At 58.5% G+C, this 21,150-nt stretch overlaps 1 protein-coding gene across 2 annotated transcripts in view; it reads right to left on the bottom strand.

Moving 5' to 3' along the window:
• The window catches only part of PIEZO1 (piezo type mechanosensitive ion channel component 1 (Er blood group)), a 65,265-nt gene that overhangs the window by 25,501 nt on the left and 18,614 nt on the right, over window positions 1-21,150 (bottom strand). For both annotated transcript variants that reach the window (XR_016022018.1, XM_074314451.2), the window contains exons 2-5: window positions 8,385-8,480; window positions 1,541-1,663; window positions 468-510; window positions 214-352 (exon numbers count right to left, since the gene is read on the bottom strand). Coding sequence is in view for 1 of the 2 variants with exons in the window: in XM_074314451.2 (XP_074170552.2) it covers window positions 214-352; window positions 468-510; window positions 1,541-1,663; window positions 8,385-8,480 (401 nt within the window). In the remaining variant the exon portion in view is untranslated. The remainder of the gene's footprint in view (window positions 1-213; window positions 353-467; window positions 511-1,540; window positions 1,664-8,384; window positions 8,481-21,150) is intronic.

Raw genomic sequence — 21,150 nt, 5'->3', positions numbered from 1 at the left:
AGGGATATGCTCTGCATTGCTAGTGTGTCCCACTCCCATGGGACGTGCACCTTCTCTCCACTCTCGTGTCTTTTCTCTTCATAATTCACACATATTGACTCTTAACACTAAAAACCCCACATTTGTTAAAAAAGTAAAATAGTCCTCAAGTAGCCAGGATGCAGCTCTAGAACGCCGCTCCTCCACACACACGCCCTGCCCACCGCAGCTCACCGGCTCTCGGGTGTACTGGCTCTGCCGGGTTTCCCGTGTGAGGCGCCCACAGAGGCCAAGGCACACAGCAGAGACCACCAGGATGCCCAGATCGGGGGCCACCAGCCGCACGGCACTGGGGATGTCCTTCAGGTCCAGCCTGTGATGGGCAGGAGAGCCCACTGGTTGGCCCAGGAAGGCAGGTGCCAACGGAGGTGGGGCATGGAGTAGGGGCACCCCACTCATGGACTCAGGAAATCCCCTGGGGGTCTTACCTCGTGACTCCCACAAGTCGGGAGAGGTTCTCCCAGTGGCTGCCTGTGGAGAAAGGCACACGGGAACTGGGTCAAGCGAGTGGGTCACAAACAACCCCCTCCTGTCACCAACAGGTCCTTGGAGCCCCAGAGTCATGGAACCCCTAGTCTCCAGGGCACCTGTTGCCAGTCTCTCAGATGCTCAAAAACACTGCCTTTACTGGTAGGGAAACTGAGGCCCAGCCAAGAAAGGCAGGCAGATTGAAGGCCCATCAGTTTTGCCTGGCAGAACGGGATTCACAGCCCAGCTGGGCAGTATGCAGCCTTCACAGGGTCCAAGTGGCTCAGAGACTGAGCCAGGCTCTCACACCCGTCAGCCAGGGCCAGCTGCTCCTTGAGGGTCAGAGTGGGGAGGCGGGGTCTCAGAGCTGCCAGGACCAGTACATCAGCGAGGCACCTGACTTCCGTCCAGTTTCTAAACTACAGGAGGGACACGTTCATCATGGAATGAAACGGGAAGTCAGGTAGGGCACCCTTCCTGCCCACGTGGCTGAGTATGTGCCAGGTGGGAGCCTGGAGAACCTAGAAGTGGGAGACCCCGGCCAGGCGGGAGGATTGGGAGCGTAGGGCTCCCTCGTCTTGATGTCAATGGAGCTGGAGGGCTGGGTGCCAGCTGGAGATACCAGCCATGGGGTGAAAGGACGCAGGGCAGCGGGGCTGAGTCTCTAAGCCCCAGCATGCACTGGAGGACGATGCTGACAGAGAGAGAGGGGCCTAAGAAGAGGGCTGTCCCAAGAGCCAGACTCCAGCATCACCACACTGGTGCTCAGCCCAGCCCGACAGTCGGCCATTACTGGGGCACTTAACTGGAACCATCTCTGCTAGACAAATCGAAGGCCCTCAGGGGCAGCCCACATTAGGCAAAGCCTGGGTGAGGCAGAGCAGCCAACTTCCCTAAGGAGAACCGAGGTTCCTGCAGGGCTGTGGTGGCTCCCTCTCTCCCGTTTCCCCTCCAGCTAGCTCAAGAAGGCCAACAGCTCTCCCCCAGGCCTGCTGCCCCTAGGCACACCCTTCCCCACCCCTCGGTGACTCACAGTTCGAGCCCAGAAGTTGGTCCAGGCCAGGCACGGTGTGTAGGCATATCTGGAAGGTGAGGTGAGCTGCCAGGAAGAGGAGACTGAAGCACAACAGGGCTCGGAGGAGGCGGCCAGTGTGACCTGTAGGCAGAGCAGGAGGGGTGAGGCCGGCACACAGCCCTGGCTATCAGCCCTGGACACACACTGAGCATGTACATGGGATCCCGGGGGGCCACCAGCAGCTGATCTCATGCAGTGCTCTGTACCATCCCACTGACCAACCACGCACAGTAGCCCCACGAGTGGGCACTACATGACCCCTGATTTATAGACACAGAGAGCTGAAGTAACTTGCCCATAGACACAAAGCAGTGACTCAGCAGAGCACAGTACACCAGCTCGCATGCTCTCTGGGGGTATGGGGCAGTGGGGGACAGGAGCCAGCACTGGAAAGGCCCCTAGGCTTGAGGCAACACCTTCAGGTTTATTCACATGTCCAACAAGCATGTGTCACTCTGCGTGGCCCTGGCCACAGAGCACTGCTTCACCCGTGTGGACTGAAAACATGCATTGGGATTGGTAGGTGGAGGGGGGCAGGGCGGGGATCCGGGCTCTTTAAGAAAAGTGTGGCAAGCCTCACCCTCCTGGGGGGTATCATGGGGTTTCCAACGTGTGCACGGAAAGAGTCTCTGCGGAAAGGAAGGATGGCCACTGGCTGAGAGCCTCACAGGCCTTACTTCATCATCCTGGGGGCCCCACCTCATGGGGGGAGAAGCCAAGGTAGAGCTGAGCCCAGCAGCCCATGAGTGCAGGCAGGGGCAGCCCTGGATAAGGGCCCTCTCTTCGCCTGGAGCCTGGCAGGATGTGGCATTCATAACCATGTCTAGACCCTGCTCACTGGGAAGTAGGACTCAGCCCACCTGGCAAGGAGACGTTGGCTGCAGGGAGAGGGCTGGGCGGCTGTGGCCTATGGGCCGGGAGGACTCGGGGAGCCCTGGAGTAACCTCTGTCCTATGAGAAGGCGGGCAGCTCCCACTCTGTGCAGGGGCTGGGACCAGAGACCTCTGCTTGGTTCTGACTACTGCACTCTGAGCTCTGAATCCTGGGTTTAGGACACTGGCTGCAGACAGCTTCTTCCTCCAGTCCCTAGCTTTTTGGCAGGAGACATCAGGTCCTCACCCTTGCTGGCTGGCTGATTTGCTATTGACAACTTACAGAGCAGCTGAGCCCCTCTTTCAACTTCTTGGAGCTCGGGGACAGATTGGGGTCATCAAACCAGCCCTCTTTCTGCTGCCCAGAAGAGGCTGGTAAGCTCAGGGCCCCTGTCCATTTTGTTCACTATTGTTCAGCATCATTATTTGTCAAATAGACTCAGAATTGGCCTGTCTCCCCTCCCCCAGTAGGTGATACTTCTGGAGTGACATGGGATCACCCACAGTGAAGGCTGAGTCCTTTATCCTTCACCCACCGTCTCGCCTGACTTTACCACGGGAAGCCAGGCTCAGAGAGGGTTTCCCCTGAGCGGCCGAGAGAGGCCCCCAGACAGGATCTGGACAGCTTCTCGGCCTTGCTCATTTCTAGGTCCCTCCAAACCCTAACATTCTGACCCTTCGATTACAGCCTCTGACCTGTGGTAGGCAGGGGTGAGCAAGAGGGAGAGCAGGGTGGAGCTGTGGAAGAAACAGCACGCTGGTGGGAAGGAGAAATGGAAAATGAATGGGAGAGTCTGGCCCTGGGCCCTGGCTGGGCCCCTCTGCTCAGAGCCCCAGGCCAAGAGGAGGAAGAGGCCGCAGGCCTCCCCACAGGAGTACAGAGCTGGGCTGCCAGGGGGGCTCTGTGCAGGGCTCCGGGGGTGGGGGTGGGGGGAGAACCTTACAGGGGCTGGCCTGCACCTCTCCCCACCGGGAATCCACAGGAGCCACAGGGAGAGAAGGCAGAGCCTCCCCCTTGCCACTGCTCAGCCTCCCCTCTGTCCAGCTTGCCTGCACGGCCTTTCTCTTGCAGATCTAGGAAGTCCCAGTGGGTGACATGGTGGGAGGGTACCTGGTCAGAACCACCGCTGCCCCACTCTGTGGCCTCACCCTGCTCCCAAGCCACAGAGATGAAGGCTGGCTTCGATGGCACTACCAAGACTGATGGGTTACCCAGACACGCCAGGGCCTGCAAGTCAGGTAGGGACGCATCAGGGCGAAGGCCCCTTGGCAGGAAAGCAACCCGACCACCTACCTGGATCATGCCTGACAGCCTTCCCATCCAGCACCACTGTACATCCATCCGGCAGACATGTCACCACTTCCCATTGTCTTCCCCTCCCCTTCCGGGTTCGCTTCTCAGCTGGCAGCACAGTGTCCTGGACCCTGAGCCAGCACCAAGCCAAAGGGCCGGAGCCCTGGCTCTGTGGCTTTAGCTCCTCCTACCTGGCTAGAAGAGGCAGGGAGGGTCCAAGAGGCACCCCTGGGACGGGAAATGTGTGCCTGGAGCGATGCCCTGCTGAGGCAGGTGCTCCAACCTGGCCCTCTTCTCCGGGTGTGGCCGTGAACCGCCCATGTGCTTGCCAGTGCCCCCACCCCACCCCGTTACCCCCAGCCCTGAGCTCCTGATGCCTCCTTGGATGTCTGGTGGCTTCTTGAATTCCTCCACTTCTGGGGCTCTGCTGAGCCCTTGCTCCCCTCACGTGGTCAGCTCCTCCACCTCTTCTGGGGGTCTGACCTCTAAGGAGGGGGGTCTGGCCTGGCCTGTCCAGGGGAGGCCCTGCCTGGCACTCAACACACTACTTATGAAAGCTGGGATGCTCTCCTGCCTGCACAAACCCAACTGAGCTGGAAGCAGCCAGTCCCCTGGGAATTCACACGTGGGCAGCAGGAATGGGTGAGCCCAGAGGGCAGCCTTTGGCTGTGGGCAAGCAGGGGGCCAGGCAGGTAAGGGATTCTTGCATCTGCTCAGGAAGGATAAGGGGTGCGGCCGGGGCCATTAGAGGTGCTGGAAATAGGTCCCTGTGGACTCTGAGGTTCGGCCCTCAGTGCTGGGAGGAACGGGTACCATTAGTGGGCAGGGAAGAGGGAAGCTGGGGGGAAAAAGGAGGCGGGCATTGGACCATCCAATGCAGTTGTTGGAAGGCACTACCTGCCCTCTCCACTGGGGATCTGAGTGTCATTCAACACTTGAAGATCACATGGGCAGGGAGCACTGTAGATGGACAAGGCCCTGAACTTGTGTGGCAGGTACACCTCACCTCTGTCCATGGCAGGGGAGGGGTGCGCATAGAAATCGCCCATCCTGAAGGTGCTGGGTCCTCACTTAGGGTCTTCAGGTTTGGGCAAGAATCTCCAGAGAAACAGAAAGTAAGGCTGGGAGTCTATGGGTCCCAGAGGCACAGGAAGGGGTAGAGGGGTCCTCCCAAACGGGGGTTTGTAAAAGAGCATCTGTCTGACCCAGAGCAGGAGCCCTGGGTCTGAGTCCCCAGAATTGGCGTGGTGGACGCTCAGCCTGCAAAGGCTCACAGCGTCTCCACCCTCGTCAGGGCCCTGATTCCTACGGGCCCCCTCCCAGCCAGTTCACAGCCAGATCCCCTGCCTGATGCCCTTGGTTTCCCCTTGAACCGTGGTCCATGAAGGCCCTGCTCATAGGGCTTCCGGGGTAGCCTAGGCCCCTTGCAGGTGTGGTGCCAACCTCGGGGCTGAGCTCCTGGGCTGTGATGAGCCTCCCCTCCCCCGACACATACAGCCTGGCAAGGGCCAAGCAGGGCCCATGGGGTGCACGTGGGTATTCCTGGAAGTGCTCTGAGAAGGGGCATCTTCCAGGTGTCTGAGGCCCCATCTCACCAAGGAGAGTGCGGGGGGTAGGGGGCAGGATGGGGACACGACAGGGACAGGGTGTAAACCTGTTGGGGGAGGGGGTGCATCATCTGCTCTGCTGAGAGCTGGGTGGGGGGAGTCTTCTGTTCACAGGCACGAGATCACACAATGTATTGTTTGGGCGAGGATGACGGGAATGACACCCAGGGGCCGCTCGTCTCCTCTCCCAGCAGATGTTAGGGATCCTCATGTGTGCTGCTTTGAGAAGTGGACCAGACAGGGCCCTGCCTGACAGGCCCTCCACCCTTCATGCAAGCACCTAAGTTAAAACAAAGCCCAGGTGCTGGCAGGGCAGCCTCTGGGTGGCGGGGGGTTGTTCTAAGGCAGAGATGGGCCTCCCTGAGTCCCTAAATGTTAATCAGGTCACTGGGAGCGGACCCCACAGTTTCCCTGCAGCTTCCGTTGCACCTCTGCCCTGTCCTTTGTGGGCACACGGCCCACGCCCACAGCCCTAGCCCCCAGCGCTGGGCAAAGTGACCAAGGAAGGAGCCGGAACTTCCCTGAGGAAACACTGAGGCAGGTATCTCCAGACTCCGCCTCTCCCTGCACAAGGAGCTGCACCCCAGCTCCCCTTCGGTCAGACTAACACCCATGTGGGGATGGGGCCAGGGGACAGTGCCCAAGGGGCCCCAGGCAGCATCTGACGTTCCACCAGATGCCAGAGCCAAGGCCTAGAGCTACACAACTCATGAACCCTTGGCCAAGCCCTCAGGCATGGGCAGGCCTCCCACTTTCCTCTTTCCTGCCCGTAAAAACCCAGTCTTCCTGTCTCTGCAGGGCCTCTGAGGCCAGCAGACGGACAGACAGAGGCCAGGAGGAAAGTCTTCCCACTGCCTCTCCCTCTGCACCCTCACCCTCCCCACTCCGGACGCCTGCCCTGGCCCTGGCCTGGCAGGAGCCTGCACTTCCTCCACTGCCGATCAGAGGAAAGTGTTTCCAGTCACATAAGGGGCGTGAAATATTTACTGAAATATTTACAGGACAGCAGCTTTTAGCTGAGGGCCTGGGAACAGACAGAACTGGCTCCGTGCAAAGAAGAGGATGGCATGGGTGGTAGACTCTGCCCAGCAGGCCCTCCCCCAGGGTGGGGAGGGGAGGGGGGCCCAGCTGGCCTGAGCTGGGAGTCTTGGGTGGACAGCTGAGTCAGCCTGGGAGGGGTCTGGCCTAGTCCCCAGCAGCTCCTAGAATTGTGCCTGTGCTGGGCCCCCTTTCTTCTCTGCACCTGAACTCTCCATGTATTCCAAGACCAGTGCCCTCTGCAAACACCCCGAGCAAGGAGGCAGCATGATGGGGCAGTAAGAGCCAGTGTGACAGGCCAGGGAGGGGGTGACCTGTCCCCCTGTGGGAGGCAGAATGACCCCTCCCACAGCACATCCACACCCCAGTGCCTGGACCCCATGAATAAGTGTCCTTACACGGTGAAAGGGAATCAGATTGCCAATCAGTTGACCTTAAAACAGGGGCTGATCCTGGGTCCCTGCATGGACCCAGTGTTATCATAGGATCCTAATGGTGGGAGATGAGCAGGAGGGCCAGAGTCAGGGTGACGGGGGTGACACTTGACTGGCCATTGCCAGCCTGAATAATGGAGGGAGGAGCCTCAGGCCAAGAAGCAAGAAAAAGACGAGGAAACGTGTTCTCCCCTGGAGCCTCCAGGAAGAACCAGTCCTGTGACACCTGATTCTAGCCCCGGGAGACAGTGCAGGACTTCTGACCTCCAGACCTGAGAGAACAAACACGTGTGGTTCCAGCTCCTCAGTGCGGCAATTGTTTCAGCAGCCACAGGACACTCAGAGGTCCCCAAGGCCCCCGAGCGGCCAGTCTGCTGCAGCCAACACCTCCCAAGGGCAGTGGGCGTCTCCCTTCATGGTCTCAGCCAAACCCTCGGCCTGCCTGCTGGGTGACTTTTCACCCATCTCTGAAGGGTATTGGGGCTCATGCTGCCGGCAACCTGCTTCCCCAGGACCCTCGTTGAAGCCTGGGTGCCTCTCCTCACCCTCTGAAACCTAAGAGCCCTTCCCACCCGGGGACACAGGGCAGCCTTTGGGGATGGGTCCCTGGGCACTTGCCCTGACTGAAAAGCTGGGATAAAAATAGACACTGAAGTACCCAGAGAGCACAGCCCGGTCCCCATATGTAGGGGTGGGGCCCCTCCTGCCATCTGTCCCCATGTCATCCGCTGCAGCTCTGCATCTCCCTCCACAGGGGACGTGCTTGTGCTCTGCCTGCACTCGCCCTGTCCCTCTCCTACATGGGGTCCTGAGACGGGGCAATGGCCTGTCCACTCTCAGCCCCTCCCAGATGGGTCCACACTGTGAGCCCACTGTCCAGACCCTCCTGTGGGCATAGCCTCCCTGATGGGCTTTCCTACATCCGTCTGCGTGGTGGACACAGAAACCTGAGACAGAGCCCACACTCCAGGATCTCAGGACCTAGATGGAGACACTGTGTGTCCAACTACCTGAAGTACGAGGTAGCTAGAAGTAAACCGAAGCCCCACGGAGTGCCAGCAAACATGGGTGGAGCCTGACTCTATGGGGTGGGGGGCAGTGAAAGCCAATGCGGTGACTGAACTTAGAGGTTGGCTGGAGTCTTGCCAGGCAGAAAGGCTGCAGAGATGGTGCTGGAGCAGGGTAGGGGACGGGAGAGGGAGCTGGTGGGAAGACTGGCCAGCCCACAGCTCTGGGCCTGAGCCCATGACAGGGGGATCACCCCAGGATCAGGGTAATCCATCCAACGACCCCCCCATTTTCTTTAACATGCCCCTGAAATGTGGTCAGAAAAGAGATTCTGAGATCAGCAGAGATCTATGATGAAAATGAGACTTGGGACTGCTCAGCCTTTACCTATGACTGGTAAACCGCAGAGAAACTTCTTCGCTGCCCAGGGTTTCTGAGGAGCCCCCAACGCTTCCCTCCCCCTGGGTGCCTGGGCTGGGTGCACGCAGACAAAGAGCTCTGAACCCCGAGTCCCCCTCCTGCAGGCAGGAGCCACTGCCCGGCTCTTACCTTGGATGCTTTGCCGGGAGGGGCCCGCGAACCAGGGCAGCAGCAGCAGGAATAGCAGGTAGACCAGCGAGAGCGCGTTGGAGCGGAGCAGGCAGGCTGCAGGGGGAGACCCATGGTTAGCAGGGCTGCACGCAGGGGATGGCCAACCCCACGCCCCCACATTGCCCCCCTGGGACTAGCCCTCTGAATACCATCCCCCAAACATCACCCTCCCAGGACAATGCCCCCCAGGAAATCATCCCCCCACACTGTGCTTGTCACCCCTGCAAGGGTGCCTACCTCCCAGCATGGGGGAGCCATGGTGCTCAACACGTGACACATCACCTGTCACTTAGTCCAGACAACATGCTACATGCCACCTGTGCACATCCATGGCCACATTGTGTCCCCAGACAGGCCACCTTTGCAGCAGCCCCGCCCCTGTGGCTATGCCTTCCCCAGGACCTCACACGTCACACTGAGTGGAACTGCCCAGCATGGAGCATTTGGCCTGGCTCCTGCCTCTGACTCTGTGTCAGCAGCTGTTCCCGCCTTTCCTCTTATTAACTCAACACGTCTTTCCACCCTGTTGGTACTTTCCAGAGTCTCACCCTGTTTGACGCTATCTCGACAAAGTACAGCAGGGTGGCTGGGGGACCTCACTTGCCCCCCAGGAACTGTGTTATCAGAAGATGACATGGAGATGCTGCATGTTTGATGCAGAGCTCATCACAGGAACTGGGAACCCACTTAGTCTTTCCTGGGGTGCCCGAGAGGCACTGCATGCTGTCCAAGGGGGCCAGTAGCACATGGGCACCACTGGCGAGGCCCCCAGGGCTGGAGCCACCTCTTCCCACCCCGCTTCTCATTCGCCGCCACTAGCAAGGTGGCCCAGGTTGACCCCAGCCCTGCCCACGCAGGCCCAGGATGACAGCACAGGACTCGGCAGGCAACAGTGCCCACCATGAATCTGTGCCCTCCTGGACAGCGCAGCTCCACAACCCAGACGTCTATGAGCAGAGGGAACTGACTCCTCTCTTTCCACTGAGAGGCATGGGATAAAAGCCAGCTCCAGAAGCTGTCTGCTGAGAGGGGAGCCTGTTGTCCTGCCTTCACTCTCTGCCCCTCAGACCCCCAATTGCAAGCCCTGAGCCCGGTCATGACTCAGACCTATCCCTAGGAGCTGTCTGGACCGCCAGGGCTGAGACTGATGGGCTTGGCTGTGGACATGGCTCCACAGACCATGTCTCCTGGGAGACGCGACAGGGCCAGGTGGGGTGTGCTAAAAATAAGCCAGGTCCAGGTCATCTCCTCTGGGAACAGAATGGACCAGAGTCACAGGCCTCTGGAGACAACGCCAACAGGCAGCGTTTGTCTGGAAGACACTTTTGCACCCCTTCCATGCCTTCCAAGTATGGGGATCCCCTTGGGGGCATGACCCTGAGCCCGGCCTGCCCCATGGCCTCTGATCACAATGACCTTCCCAGGGTCTTCCAGAGACAAAAGCATCTGAAACATGCTGAGGGCAGCTGCTGCTGATGAGGCAGCACAGTTTGCTGCCAGTCACTAGCTAGTGACGATGGCATCCCCTCCTGTGCTAGAAAGAAGGTTTGGCTCTTAGGACCCCTGCAATTGGGAGAGGCCATAGCTGGACTCCCTCAGTGGTCCCACTTCAGAAGCCAGGACAAAGCAGGAACTCCTCACAGAACTCAGACCACTGAGACCCCAGCAGCACCCCACTGACACTTGACACCCTCCCCCGACGCCCAAGCCCCTGGTCACCAGTGGTTCAGTGTGGGGGGTTGTCCAGATCTCTGCCTGTCCCCCATCCTCGCCAGGACGTGGGACCCCAGGATGTCTACTAGAGGGAACACAGGCTGGCTCACGCGCCCCTCCCACCTCCACCTCCACCTTCACCAAAGGCCCTGGGACAAGTCTCTCGTCCAAACCAGGAGCTCAGGCATCTCAGAGGAAGTGAGAGGAGATGGTCGCAAGAGGAGCCAGAGCTGCCGCAGCCGAGCTGCTAAGCTAGGAGACGGCTGCCGCCCACAGAACAAGGCCAACTCTCATCCCGTCTTGCAGCCCCTGTGGTCAGCGTGCCCGCCAAGCCTGTTTCCACATCTGTACAGTGGCATTAAAACTACCTGCCCGAAGGTCACCAGGAGAGTTAATCCCGAATCATAGATGTGAGGTGCCTAGTGCAGGGCTTCAGTCCCTTCCCACCAACCCTCTAACTAAACCCCTTCTATCACCTCAGCAACATGTGAACCCCAAAGAACCACACGGTTGGTGCTGTGATTCCAAGTTCCGGGTCACCCGCCTTCCTTTCTGGACACTGTAGCATGCTCCCACTCCCCAGGGAGCCGGCCCTAAACTTAAGATGCCTCCTCCTTCCATTACCCACACTAGTTATAGTGATCAGCTCAACTCTAAATCTAAAGTTTTACAACAATTATACATTTTCATTAAAAAAAAAAATCAATCTGATCCGGCCCAAGCGGCAGAAGGGAAATGCACTTATGGCAAAGAAGCCTTCTAAAGTTCCTTTGTTTTCCAGAACTGCACTTTTCAGGCCGCTGGGCTCTGCCTCTCTCCCCACCACAGTGCCAGCCCCAGCCCTATCCCCAGAGAGGTGGCACCCTCCCCTTTTATAGCAGCCTGGTGAGAGCTTCTCCAGCCAGCCAGCCATCTGTCTGTCCATCCATCCATCTACCCACCCACCTACCTTCCATCCATCCACCCATCCACCCACCCACCCATCCACCCATCTATCCATCTACCCATCCACCCACCCACCCATCCATCGGTCCTTCCAATCTGTCACCCACCCACCCACCCATCATCGGAGTAACTGTCTCCTGAAGACCTGTTCTGCAGGTCCCTGCCCTCAGGCAGTCACGTTCTCATCTGCCAGGGACACTAGGCACTGAGCAAGGATACATGCACCAGGGATGGCATTCGAAAGCCCATGACAGGGCATCTAACATGGAGTAGGCACAGGGAAGCTCCTGGAGGCAGAGGCACAGTTCCCGAGGAGGGACAGGTTCTCTCCTCCGCACATCTCCTACAGGCTCCCCGGCCTGGCACTGTAAGGGGCCCCAAGGCTGAGACAGGGGGAATGCAGTTAGTGTTTGATGGATGCAGAGTTTCAGTTTAGGATGATGAGAAAGTCCTGCAGATGATGGGGATGATGGCTCAATACTGAGAAATACACTTAATGTCACTGAGCCATACACTTAAACATGGTTAAGAGGGTAAATTTTATGTTATGTGTATTTGACCAAAATGAACAAATAAACAGTCCCTGAAATCAGTGAAGATTTCAGAAACCAGAGCCTGAAGGGCAGGCGTTGGCCCGAGCCAGGTCTGTTGCTACCAGTGGAGCCATGAGGTAAGCAAGGGGCCAGTCCTCGCCCATCCTCTCCCCACCCCCAGGCTGAGCAGGAAGAAGAGAAACTCAGAGAAACTCTGTGGGCCAAAAGCCCAAAAGCGGGAAATGGGAGACGAAGAGTCAGAGAGAGGGAGCAGGGTCAGAGGGGAGCATGGGAAGCACTTTGGAACAGACTGCACAGGCTGCTGCCCCCACCCTGGCAAGGATCCGTGTGAGCCATAGCCCAGCATAAGACCTGCCCTGGAATGGACAACAACGCCCCCCTCCAGAGTCCTTCATTCATTCATTCCTCATTCATTCATTCATTTGCCACACAGCTGACCCAAGAGAAGACACTGTCAAGGCACAGGGGACACATCCAACAGTTAGAGAAAGGCAGTGAGTGCCCTGGCAGGTGAGCGTCTCCACCCACATAGATGAGGAAACTGAGGCTCTAGCTCTCCTAAGGGTCCCAGGATGCCCTGGAGCACAGCCTGCCCAAGCCTTCCTGCCTGGAGCCTGCCAGCTCGCCCAGCCCTGGCTGGTCTCCCTGACTCTATCTTCTGCCATCTGCATTGCCAGCAAGCTGGCACTGGGCATGTGGGTGGCGCTTGGACAGCTCTGGATGGCGGTCCAGGGGATGTGAGCTGGAAAACATAGGCCACTGGCTCCCAGGCCCAGCAGGGCAGCCCAGGGGTCAGGCAAAGCGTAGGGGCTGGGTTATGTTCCTACCATGTTGACCTCCCCTTGTCATCAAGAACTGGCGACGGGGTGAGAGGCCAGCCAGCAGAGCAAGAGTGACCTCGGGCTAGCCCGGGAGCAGAGGCAAACTGGCCTCAATAGCAGAACCTGGGCCAACTCTTGCACTCCCCTATTGTTCAGATGAGGTAACAGAGGTTCTCAGAGGGGAGAGCTTCTGTGATGGGTGGTACAGCCAGGCGTTTAGGTCCAGACTCCTGGCTCCACATCCAGGGCTTTCAGAAAACTCCGAGTCTGTCCATCAGGGCTGCTGGTCTAAGGCCATGAACATGGCCCCACAGTGACTGCATGCCGAGGAGGCCCAGGGCATCAGAGCAGACCGCTCGGACGAGGTGGCATTGCTTTGGGCCTTCAAGTCTAGCTGACTCAGCGAAGGCCAAAGGAGGTTTCGGTCAGCCCCAGGCTCCAGCAGAGAAGGAAGGACTCAGCCCGAGAGGAGGTAGGGACCAAACACATCAGAGAAGGGGGAACAGGGCTGCCCTGCCCAGACAACTCCCACCTCCCCATCAGGAGCTGCCAGTGGACAGGATAGTGACCTCATGGGGGAAATATGCCTTTTCCTGAGCCAGGAACAATAGGATGAGGGTGGGGGGAGTGAGAAAGCCAAGCTGGGTAGGAAAGAGCTCCCTTACCCCACCAGCACAAACTTAACCCCTCCCAGACCCTCACCCAGCACATCAGATCCTCGTCCTATAGATGAGGAAACTGAGGCCCGGAAACAGGACAGACTGCCCTGAGCCGCAGCTGCTGCCAGGTCAGGAAGGGAAGGCGAAAAGGGAGAGCGATGAAAGTCACACGCATCCGGGACCACTCAGCTGGGACATTCCACACAGAGGGCTGGATGTCACAGCCACCAAATACCCGAGACCAAGACCCCAGGTCACGCGCAGCATCTGGGACACATCCTCCAGAGGCGAGCTTATGCCTCAGTGGAAAGGAGACCGCCAGGCCCTGGAATCGCCTGGATCTTCCCCGCCCCCTCCTTCCTGAGGGAACTCCAGCAAGGACTGCCTGCTCCGAGCCTTGGTTTCCCCATCGACGAAGCAGGACAAATCACGCGGCACAAAGGGCTGCAGTAGTGATGGGCCGGCACCCCACGCATGGCTGCTCACAGGGTCTTCACAGCAGCCCTCGGGGGCAGTTATGTTTAGCGCCATTTGCAGGGAGATTCCAGGAAACAGACCCAGCAGCCTGTGCACGACATCACACTGCCCTGCAACCCACAGGGGAGGACAGGACCCTGGGAGAGATGGCTAAAACTGCCAGGGTCCCAGGGAGAGGTGGTGAGGCCTGGGCAGGTGGTGGACACACTGTGGCCATCACTATTAGTAGTACCATCACTGTTCCTGTGGACCTGCAAGGGGAATATCATTACCTCTACTTTGCAGGTGAGGAAACTGAGGGAGCCCCAGGGACTGGGGCTGATACCGCCTCCCCGGGAAATGGTGTGGGTCTAAGTGGCCCTGAGTTCAGAAGGCAGGGGAATGAGGGTCACCCTTAGGTCAGGGTGCAGGGGCTGCCAAACTGGCCCATAGGACAGACTGCTGACAAATAGGCAGGAAAGGTTGGTCCAGGACTAGCAGGTCAGAGTGGGTAGCAGGACCAACATAGGAAACCAGGGCTGGGGCAGAGCCGCTCACCCTCCCACCCTGGTGGGGGTCAACCAGGCCCCTCCCAGTGGTGGCCAGGGCCTTGGCACATGGAGGAAATGGAGTCAAGAGGGGCAGACGGAGGGGGCGGGGCCCAGATCCCAGGGCCGCTGCCTGTCACACAGCTATTTCTTCCTCTTCCCACTGTGCTCCTGCTAGGGTGAGGCTCCAAGGGCCTGGGCTAGCCTGCTGGGCCGAAGAGAAAAGGGCTGATGGCCAAGGGCTAAGTCGTTAGGAGGAAGTTCTGGAAGAATGTGGTTCAGTGGCACAGAGTCCTTGCCAGGAACCAGGAAACTTGTCCTAGCTTTCCTCTGGGCCTTAGTCCCCCATCTGTAAAATAGGGCTGGAGCCTGCAATCTGGTGGTTCCACCCAGCTCTGCAGGAGATGGGGGCCTCTCTGTGCCTCAGTTCCCTCAGCTGTTAAGTGGTAGGGATCATAACTATCGCCCATCAGAGGCTGCAGTTGAAACAGTGCCTGGCACATAGTAGGAGAGAACGAATATGGACCAATGTCTAAGACACTGCTGGACACTCCAAACCATGGTCACCCATATATGCACACCACGATTCCTCTTGCGTAAGATTAAAAGTAAAACACCAACACGAGTTGTGTACATAGATGTATAAAAAGGCCCAGAAAGATCAACACCAAGCTGACGTCAATGCTCCCCTGTACAGAAGGGTCCTTGGCTCTATCTGAAAGGTTTGCGTTTTTACAAGGAGAACATTCTCATGTATTCCTAGAATCATTACCAGGTGGACTGATCAAGAGGGAAAAAGGAGACTGGAGGAAATATACCACAGCAGGGGGTTGGGTCGCATATCCCAGGCTCTCCTTTCACAGAAGGGGCTGGAGGCTGGGAAGGACAGGAGTCATTTGAGCCACAGCAGCAGAATAACTGGACCCGGGGTCTCCTGACCAGGCAGACACCTTGTGGGCCTGCCTTGTGCTACCAGCTGGGCAAGGCTCCTCAGAGGCCAGGGAGGGCCCAGGGACAAGAGACCCAGGATCCCCAGATGACAGCTGCCAGGTCAGGCAGCTTCAAGGGGCGGGGGTCCTGGTCCCAGCCCCACCCCTCCCCCAGCCAGCTGCATCTCCCAAATAGTCTGCCTTATTTGGCTTGGAGGAGAAACCCATAAACACTTCCCTGCTAGCTTCTGCCAGCAGGCAGGCGGGGCAAGGATAGGAGGAAGCGGGAAGGGAAACATGGCAGAGGGGGTGCCAGGCAGTGACTGGCTGTCCCCTACCCTCCACAGGAAGGTAACTGCCCAGGGAACTAGGCCTTACACTCCCACAGTGGCTCCCACAGCACTCAGGTGGTCACACCTGCCATGCCCCCCAAGGCAGGGGGCAAAAACCGAAGCCAGACTCAGGCCCAGAGGTGACCCAGGGCTTAGATCAAGCCTAACTTTCTGGAAGAGGAAATCTGGCGAGGTTGGCCCAGGCAGCCGGGCATCCGCCCACCCTTCAGGACAAGAACTCCGGTCAGGGTGAGCATGGGCAGTGCGGCCTGGCACCTCAGATCTCCAGGCACGCAGGGACCCTTGAACAGCACAGAGCACGTGGAGGGTGGGAAGGGGAGCTAAGGGGGCCTGGCTGGTTCAGACCCTCCCTCACCTGCCATGCCCACAGCCTGAGCAAAGCCTGTTAGTCTTCCTGAAACACCTGGCACTTCAGCCATCTGCCCCTCCAATCACCCGCCTCCTGCTCATCACCCTCCCTGACACATTTTGCAGCACATGCCCACCCAGGACCCTGTCCCACCTGCAGCACCCACCACCCGGGAAGCCCACCCTCATGAGTGGCCACGGCCTCTCTATCCCCTTGGCAACTATGGCACTGGCCACACACTGGCATTCTCAGGGGCTTTGCTCCCACAGCACCTTGGGCAGTCAGTCGCAAGGGTACGACCCTGTGGCCACTCCCTGCCCAGCTCCAAAGGAAAAGGAAAGTTGAGAGAAACAAGGGCAGCGTCTAATGCACACCCCTCTTGAGAGGAGAGAAATGGTTTCTATAGCACTTCAGTTTACAAAGCTCTAAAAACTCAGACCTTCACAGGAATCCCTTCCGTCTCACAGAAGACTGAGGCCTGTGGTAGAAAAGGGGTCTGTCTGCCTGAAGACAACAGAAGACGAGGGTCAAAGAGGCAACACGGGTGAAGGGGAGGCCTGGGCAGAGGGAGGGGCCCTCGGCAGCCAAGGGACATTGTATTACCTACTTGGAGCCCAGCCATGAACCCTGGGTGCCGTGGCACAAGTTTAACTAGCATGACGTCCAGGTTAATTAGTATGGCGACCAGAACACCAGTTTTATGGTTCACCTGACCTGTTGAGGACAACCAGGTCCCCTCCCTGCACCTGCTCTGTGAAGCCATGGTGAATGCCGAGGGCCTAGGCTGCTGTGAGCTGGGCACAGAGAAACCCCACAAGAGGCACGAGGCAGCCACAGGCCCACCACAGACCTGCTCACTCCCCACAGGTTTGGAGAACACCAGCAGAATGCCACCTCCCAGCCACACTGAGCCCCAGGCTGTTGATGAACCACCTGTTTAAGGGGTTGGGGGTGGGTAGCTGCAGACAGATGACAGTGCAGGGGACAAAGGGACGGCATGGGTGGTAGGAGGGGATGGCCACCTGCCTAGGGAGTACGGGTTGCCCACAGGGTATCCAGGGGCCCGGCAGACATCAATAGGCCTACCCTTTGCAGGACAGCTGCCAAGAGGCCCAGATAGCCCCCAAAATGGGGGAGGGGGACTAAACCAAGTCTTGGGGGTCCCAATAGCCCACCATCAACAACACCACAGGCATCGCCCATGAGACTGCCACACAAGCCAGGCTGATACCACTATGCCCATTTCACAGATGAGCAGACCAAGGCTGTGAGGAGACAGCCAGCTCCCCAAGATGACAGCAGGTAGAGCAGTGGGGATCTGAACACCTGCATCCCAGCTCTCAACCACCAGTGCTGCCTCACGTGAGGGAGCCCAAGCTGGGGTGACGCGTACTGACAAGAGCAGCTCCTTGGGGGCAAAGGCGGCCTGGCCTCGATGACCATCTACAGGCCTCCCAACACCCTACAGTGAGCATGGGGGCACTCTGTGCACAGATGAGCAAGGAGGGGCACTTTGTACTCCTCAAGCCTGTTTATACCGCCTCCCCCAGCCCCCAGCACAGCCGGGAGCACCCCCTTCCCTGCCAGTGAAACATTCCCCTCACATCAGACCTGCCCTCCTCTCCTAGGACCCTCCCCACTGCCAGTGTCCCCAGAAAACAGAGATGACATGGCTGCAGCCCATTGCAGAACAGCACATATTTGTTAGGTACGTGCTCAGTTCCCCTGAAGGGGGTCAGCACTAACCACCCTGCCACAGCCGGATTCCAGGGCAGGGGTGCGGCCTGTACTCTGCAGGGTGGAGACCCCTGACTGCCAGGGTGGGAAGAGAGCAGGCTCTTATCTGCCTGGACATCTCTGCAGCTGACACAGGTAAACAGAGGGGAGGGCAGGGCTGCAGGAAGGGAGTAGTTTATGGACCTGGGACCTTGATGTGTGGTGGGCCCCACCTCTGCATGGGCTGTGGTGTGGCAACTCCCTCTTCCCCCTCAGGAAGGGGCCACAGCTGGGGCCTGCACAAAGGGCCACAGTGAGTGGATGACAGTCAGACTATGTCATGGGGTCCCTAAGGCCAGCATAGGTGGCGCCCTCCACCTCTCCAGTGGGTCAGCCTCGGGCAGGGCTCCAGCCTGATCTTCAGGTCACTCCCCACCACCAAGACTCCCTAGGGACAGGCAGGACCCCCCCCCCCAGCTGAACTGTACCCCCAGCCCATGCAGGGCAGGCCCTGCCATGTGGTGACTCTCACCAGGCCACACAGGGTCCTCACTGCACCCTTATGAGCACTGCCAGGCCTGACCGTGAGCTCTGTACCAGCAAAACGCTCCTGTTGTACCATTTGCCAGAGCGTCTTGTGACAGAGGACGCCCGCCTAGCGGGGGCACAGCCAGAAACAGCCGTGGTGATAGGACAGCAGCTCGGGGGTTGGACCCGGCGAGGCCTACAGTTCCAGGGTATGATTCAGATGTGCCTGGTGTCCAGCTGGTGAGCTGGTGGCCAACATGCTTGCCTGGCATGAGACCGCTGCAGGGAGCAGCTCCTCGAGAGCAGGGCCTTGCTGGTGGCCGGGGTGGGTGGGCATGCAAGCAGCTCCTCTGTGCAAGAGGCCGAGAAGGCCGGGAAAGGCCTGAGGCTGGCCCTGAGGAGAGGTGGCCGCAGACCACATGCAAGCAGCTGCTTCTCCTCCATGACCCTCTTTCTCTTATCTAGAAAGTGGGGACAGCAGTTCTGGCCCTGTGCTCCCAGGTGACTGTGAGGCTTTACTGATAGACACACGTGGGGAATGGGCCCATGCAGGGGGCTAGTAGGGGACTCTCTTGAGAGCGGGGTGAGGATGAGGGGAGACGCATACGGGCTTCAGGAATGCGTTCACTGTAAAACTGAAGAGGGCGCAGCCACTTCCCTGCTTTCTGGAGTGTGCAGCGGAGGTGGGTCTGGAGCGGCCCCTCACACTGTTTCCCTGACCCCAGGAGTCCAGAGGCCTCTGGGACCGCGCTGATTAGCACAGAAAGAGACTGGCGTGAGGCTCTGGGTAAACAAAGATGCTCTATGACCTGGAGCCACTCCCACACCCACCCCTACCCCTGGATTCCAGGCTAATTGCTGATTGGGTTCCTACGGGGTGGCCCCTTCCCACAGTGTGGGGGTTCCTACAGAGGTGGCACCATCATCGGCACCTGAAATAAGGGGCATGATGAGGCCACGCTGCTCGGGGGACTCTCCTGAACTAGGACACAGGCCTCTCATCCAAGCCTCGCACCTTGTCCTCGAGCCTGAGCCACCCAAATCCTCTCACAGACAGAACCCACTCCGTACTGACTGCCCTCAATGGCCCTTCCCAGAGCTGCTCTGGCTCTGGGGCGAGGGCGGCCACCTCCCTCCTCTACGCGTGGGACAGAGGACAAGAGAGGATGACAGACCTTCCACGACAGCACCCACAGCCAGTGCCGTGAGCTGGGTCACAGGGCGGGAGAGCACGGGCTGTGAGTTAGGACACGGATCCACAGCTGTCGCAAGCCCCCAAATACCACACACACACGGACCAGCCTGTTGCATGTCAGGTGTGGCCATAGACCCAGTAACATGAAGAGATGGGGCCTCAGCTGGGGAGCCCACAGAGGAACATCCAGTGCCAACGCCCTAGGGTGGAAAAGCGCTGGGAGCTCTCAGGGGACTCAGAGGAGGGCAGAGGGAGGATGGCAAGGCGAGACTTGCTGTGGCACACACCTGCGCCACACACAATACCCGGGTCTCCATCACAGGAAACAGGACCTTCCCAAAGTCCCCTTCAGCCAGGAGGCCACCACGTTTTCCCATCAAGTTCTTTACCGTGACCAAATTTAGCATAACCCACTCCATAGAGCTGTGGTTCTCAAAGTGGGGACCCCAGGCCTCACCATTAGCATCACCTGGGGATTTGGTGGCAATGCAGATGCTCAGGCTTGCCAGACCTTCAGAGATGGGGCCTGCAGTCAGTGTTGTAACACCCCCCCCACCTACCCCCCACCCACGGGATGCCAATGTGCCCTACAGACTGACAACCTGCACTCGGGAACTAAGGACACAGGTGAGTAATTCTTCAAACTCAGAAGGAACAAGCAACAGGATTATTCATCACAATCTATTAGGTGGGTGCGAAAGTAACTGCGGTTTTGGCAATAATTTTTAACCTTTTAAACCACAATTACTTTAGTGCCAACCTTGTACTTGCCACAACCTATTTTTTGATGGGTGTCTAACCCGACAGTGTGACCTGGACTTCTCCTTGAGGGATAAAGACCTTCTGTTCTAGTTACATGGTGGAGGGCACCTGTCCTTTTGGCTCTCTGTCTGCTGCCGTCTTACAAGTCCTGCCTCCCCGAGTGGAGACATGCCCATTTTAAGGATGGCCCACAGCTGCTGGGCCCAGAAGCAACAGGGGCTTCCAACGAGCTTCTGGGCTGCTTACCCCTTCCAGTGGCCACCCCTTGGGGTCAGTGCCACCTTCCCAAAGTGGGGGTCCACCCAAGGCAGAGCTGGGGCCCCCATATCCTCTTCAGCTCTGGGCACAGGACATGAGGTTGGGGCACTGACTCAGGCCCACCCTGTGACTCAGCAGTCCCCTAGCAGACACCCCAAGTCCCTTGGCCTGTCTGATCTGGCTGGTGCAAATGGCCTCAGAGCCTGGTCACAGGCTGGCCCTGCTCTCTAAGGCCCTTAGGGAGGAATGCCACCTGGCCACTTCCTGCTGGCAGGTGGGGGCGGGGTCACTGGCTCCTGGGAGCTGCCAGGCCAGGTGGGGGAGGGGAACTGCAGGCCCCTTCAGAACCTTGACCTTCCCAGGGATGAGGGAGCTTGGTGGTGAGGGTGTCTGGGTGTTAGGAAAGGGGCTGTTATCATCTGCGTATTTCATCAGGAGATCGGGCTGCCTGCCCTGTGTCGAGGTTTCCCCTTGGTAACATTTGCCTTATGACCATCGTGCTCCCCAGCGTAGGCTCCCCTGGGCATAGCACCTGTCCCCAGGAGGCACCTTACAAATGTGTAACTGAGTGAGAACCTTGCAGAACCAGTGTGAGGACCAGATGACAGGTGACACCCAGTGTCCTTGGAGAACCTGATAGCTATCTCCTTTCTGGAGGAAGGCATGGGGTCAGGGGACTTGCCTGAGAGCTTGGAGGTGTGGCCAGAGACATCACGTGCAAATCAGCTCCCAGTTTGTGTTTTCTTACTACAGTTGCAGGTTGTAACGGAGCAGCGTGGGTGCGGTGGTTCATTATACGCGTCAACTTGGGCGCCCAGTTTAGTCAAACACCCGTCTGTGTTTGCTGTGAAGGTATGTTTTGGTTGGGATTAACATTTGAATCAGTCAGCTCTGAGTAAAGCAGATGACCCTCTCAGAGTGAGTCACAGCCAATCGGA

The sequence above is a fragment of the Rhinolophus sinicus genome, chromosome 8 (assembly GCF_057876585.1).
Source record: "Rhinolophus sinicus isolate RSI-liver-muscle chromosome 8, RSI-T2T, whole genome shotgun sequence".
NCBI lineage: Eukaryota > Metazoa > Chordata > Mammalia > Chiroptera > Rhinolophidae > Rhinolophus > Rhinolophus sinicus.
This window is presented reverse-complemented; position numbering and strand designations above follow the sequence as displayed.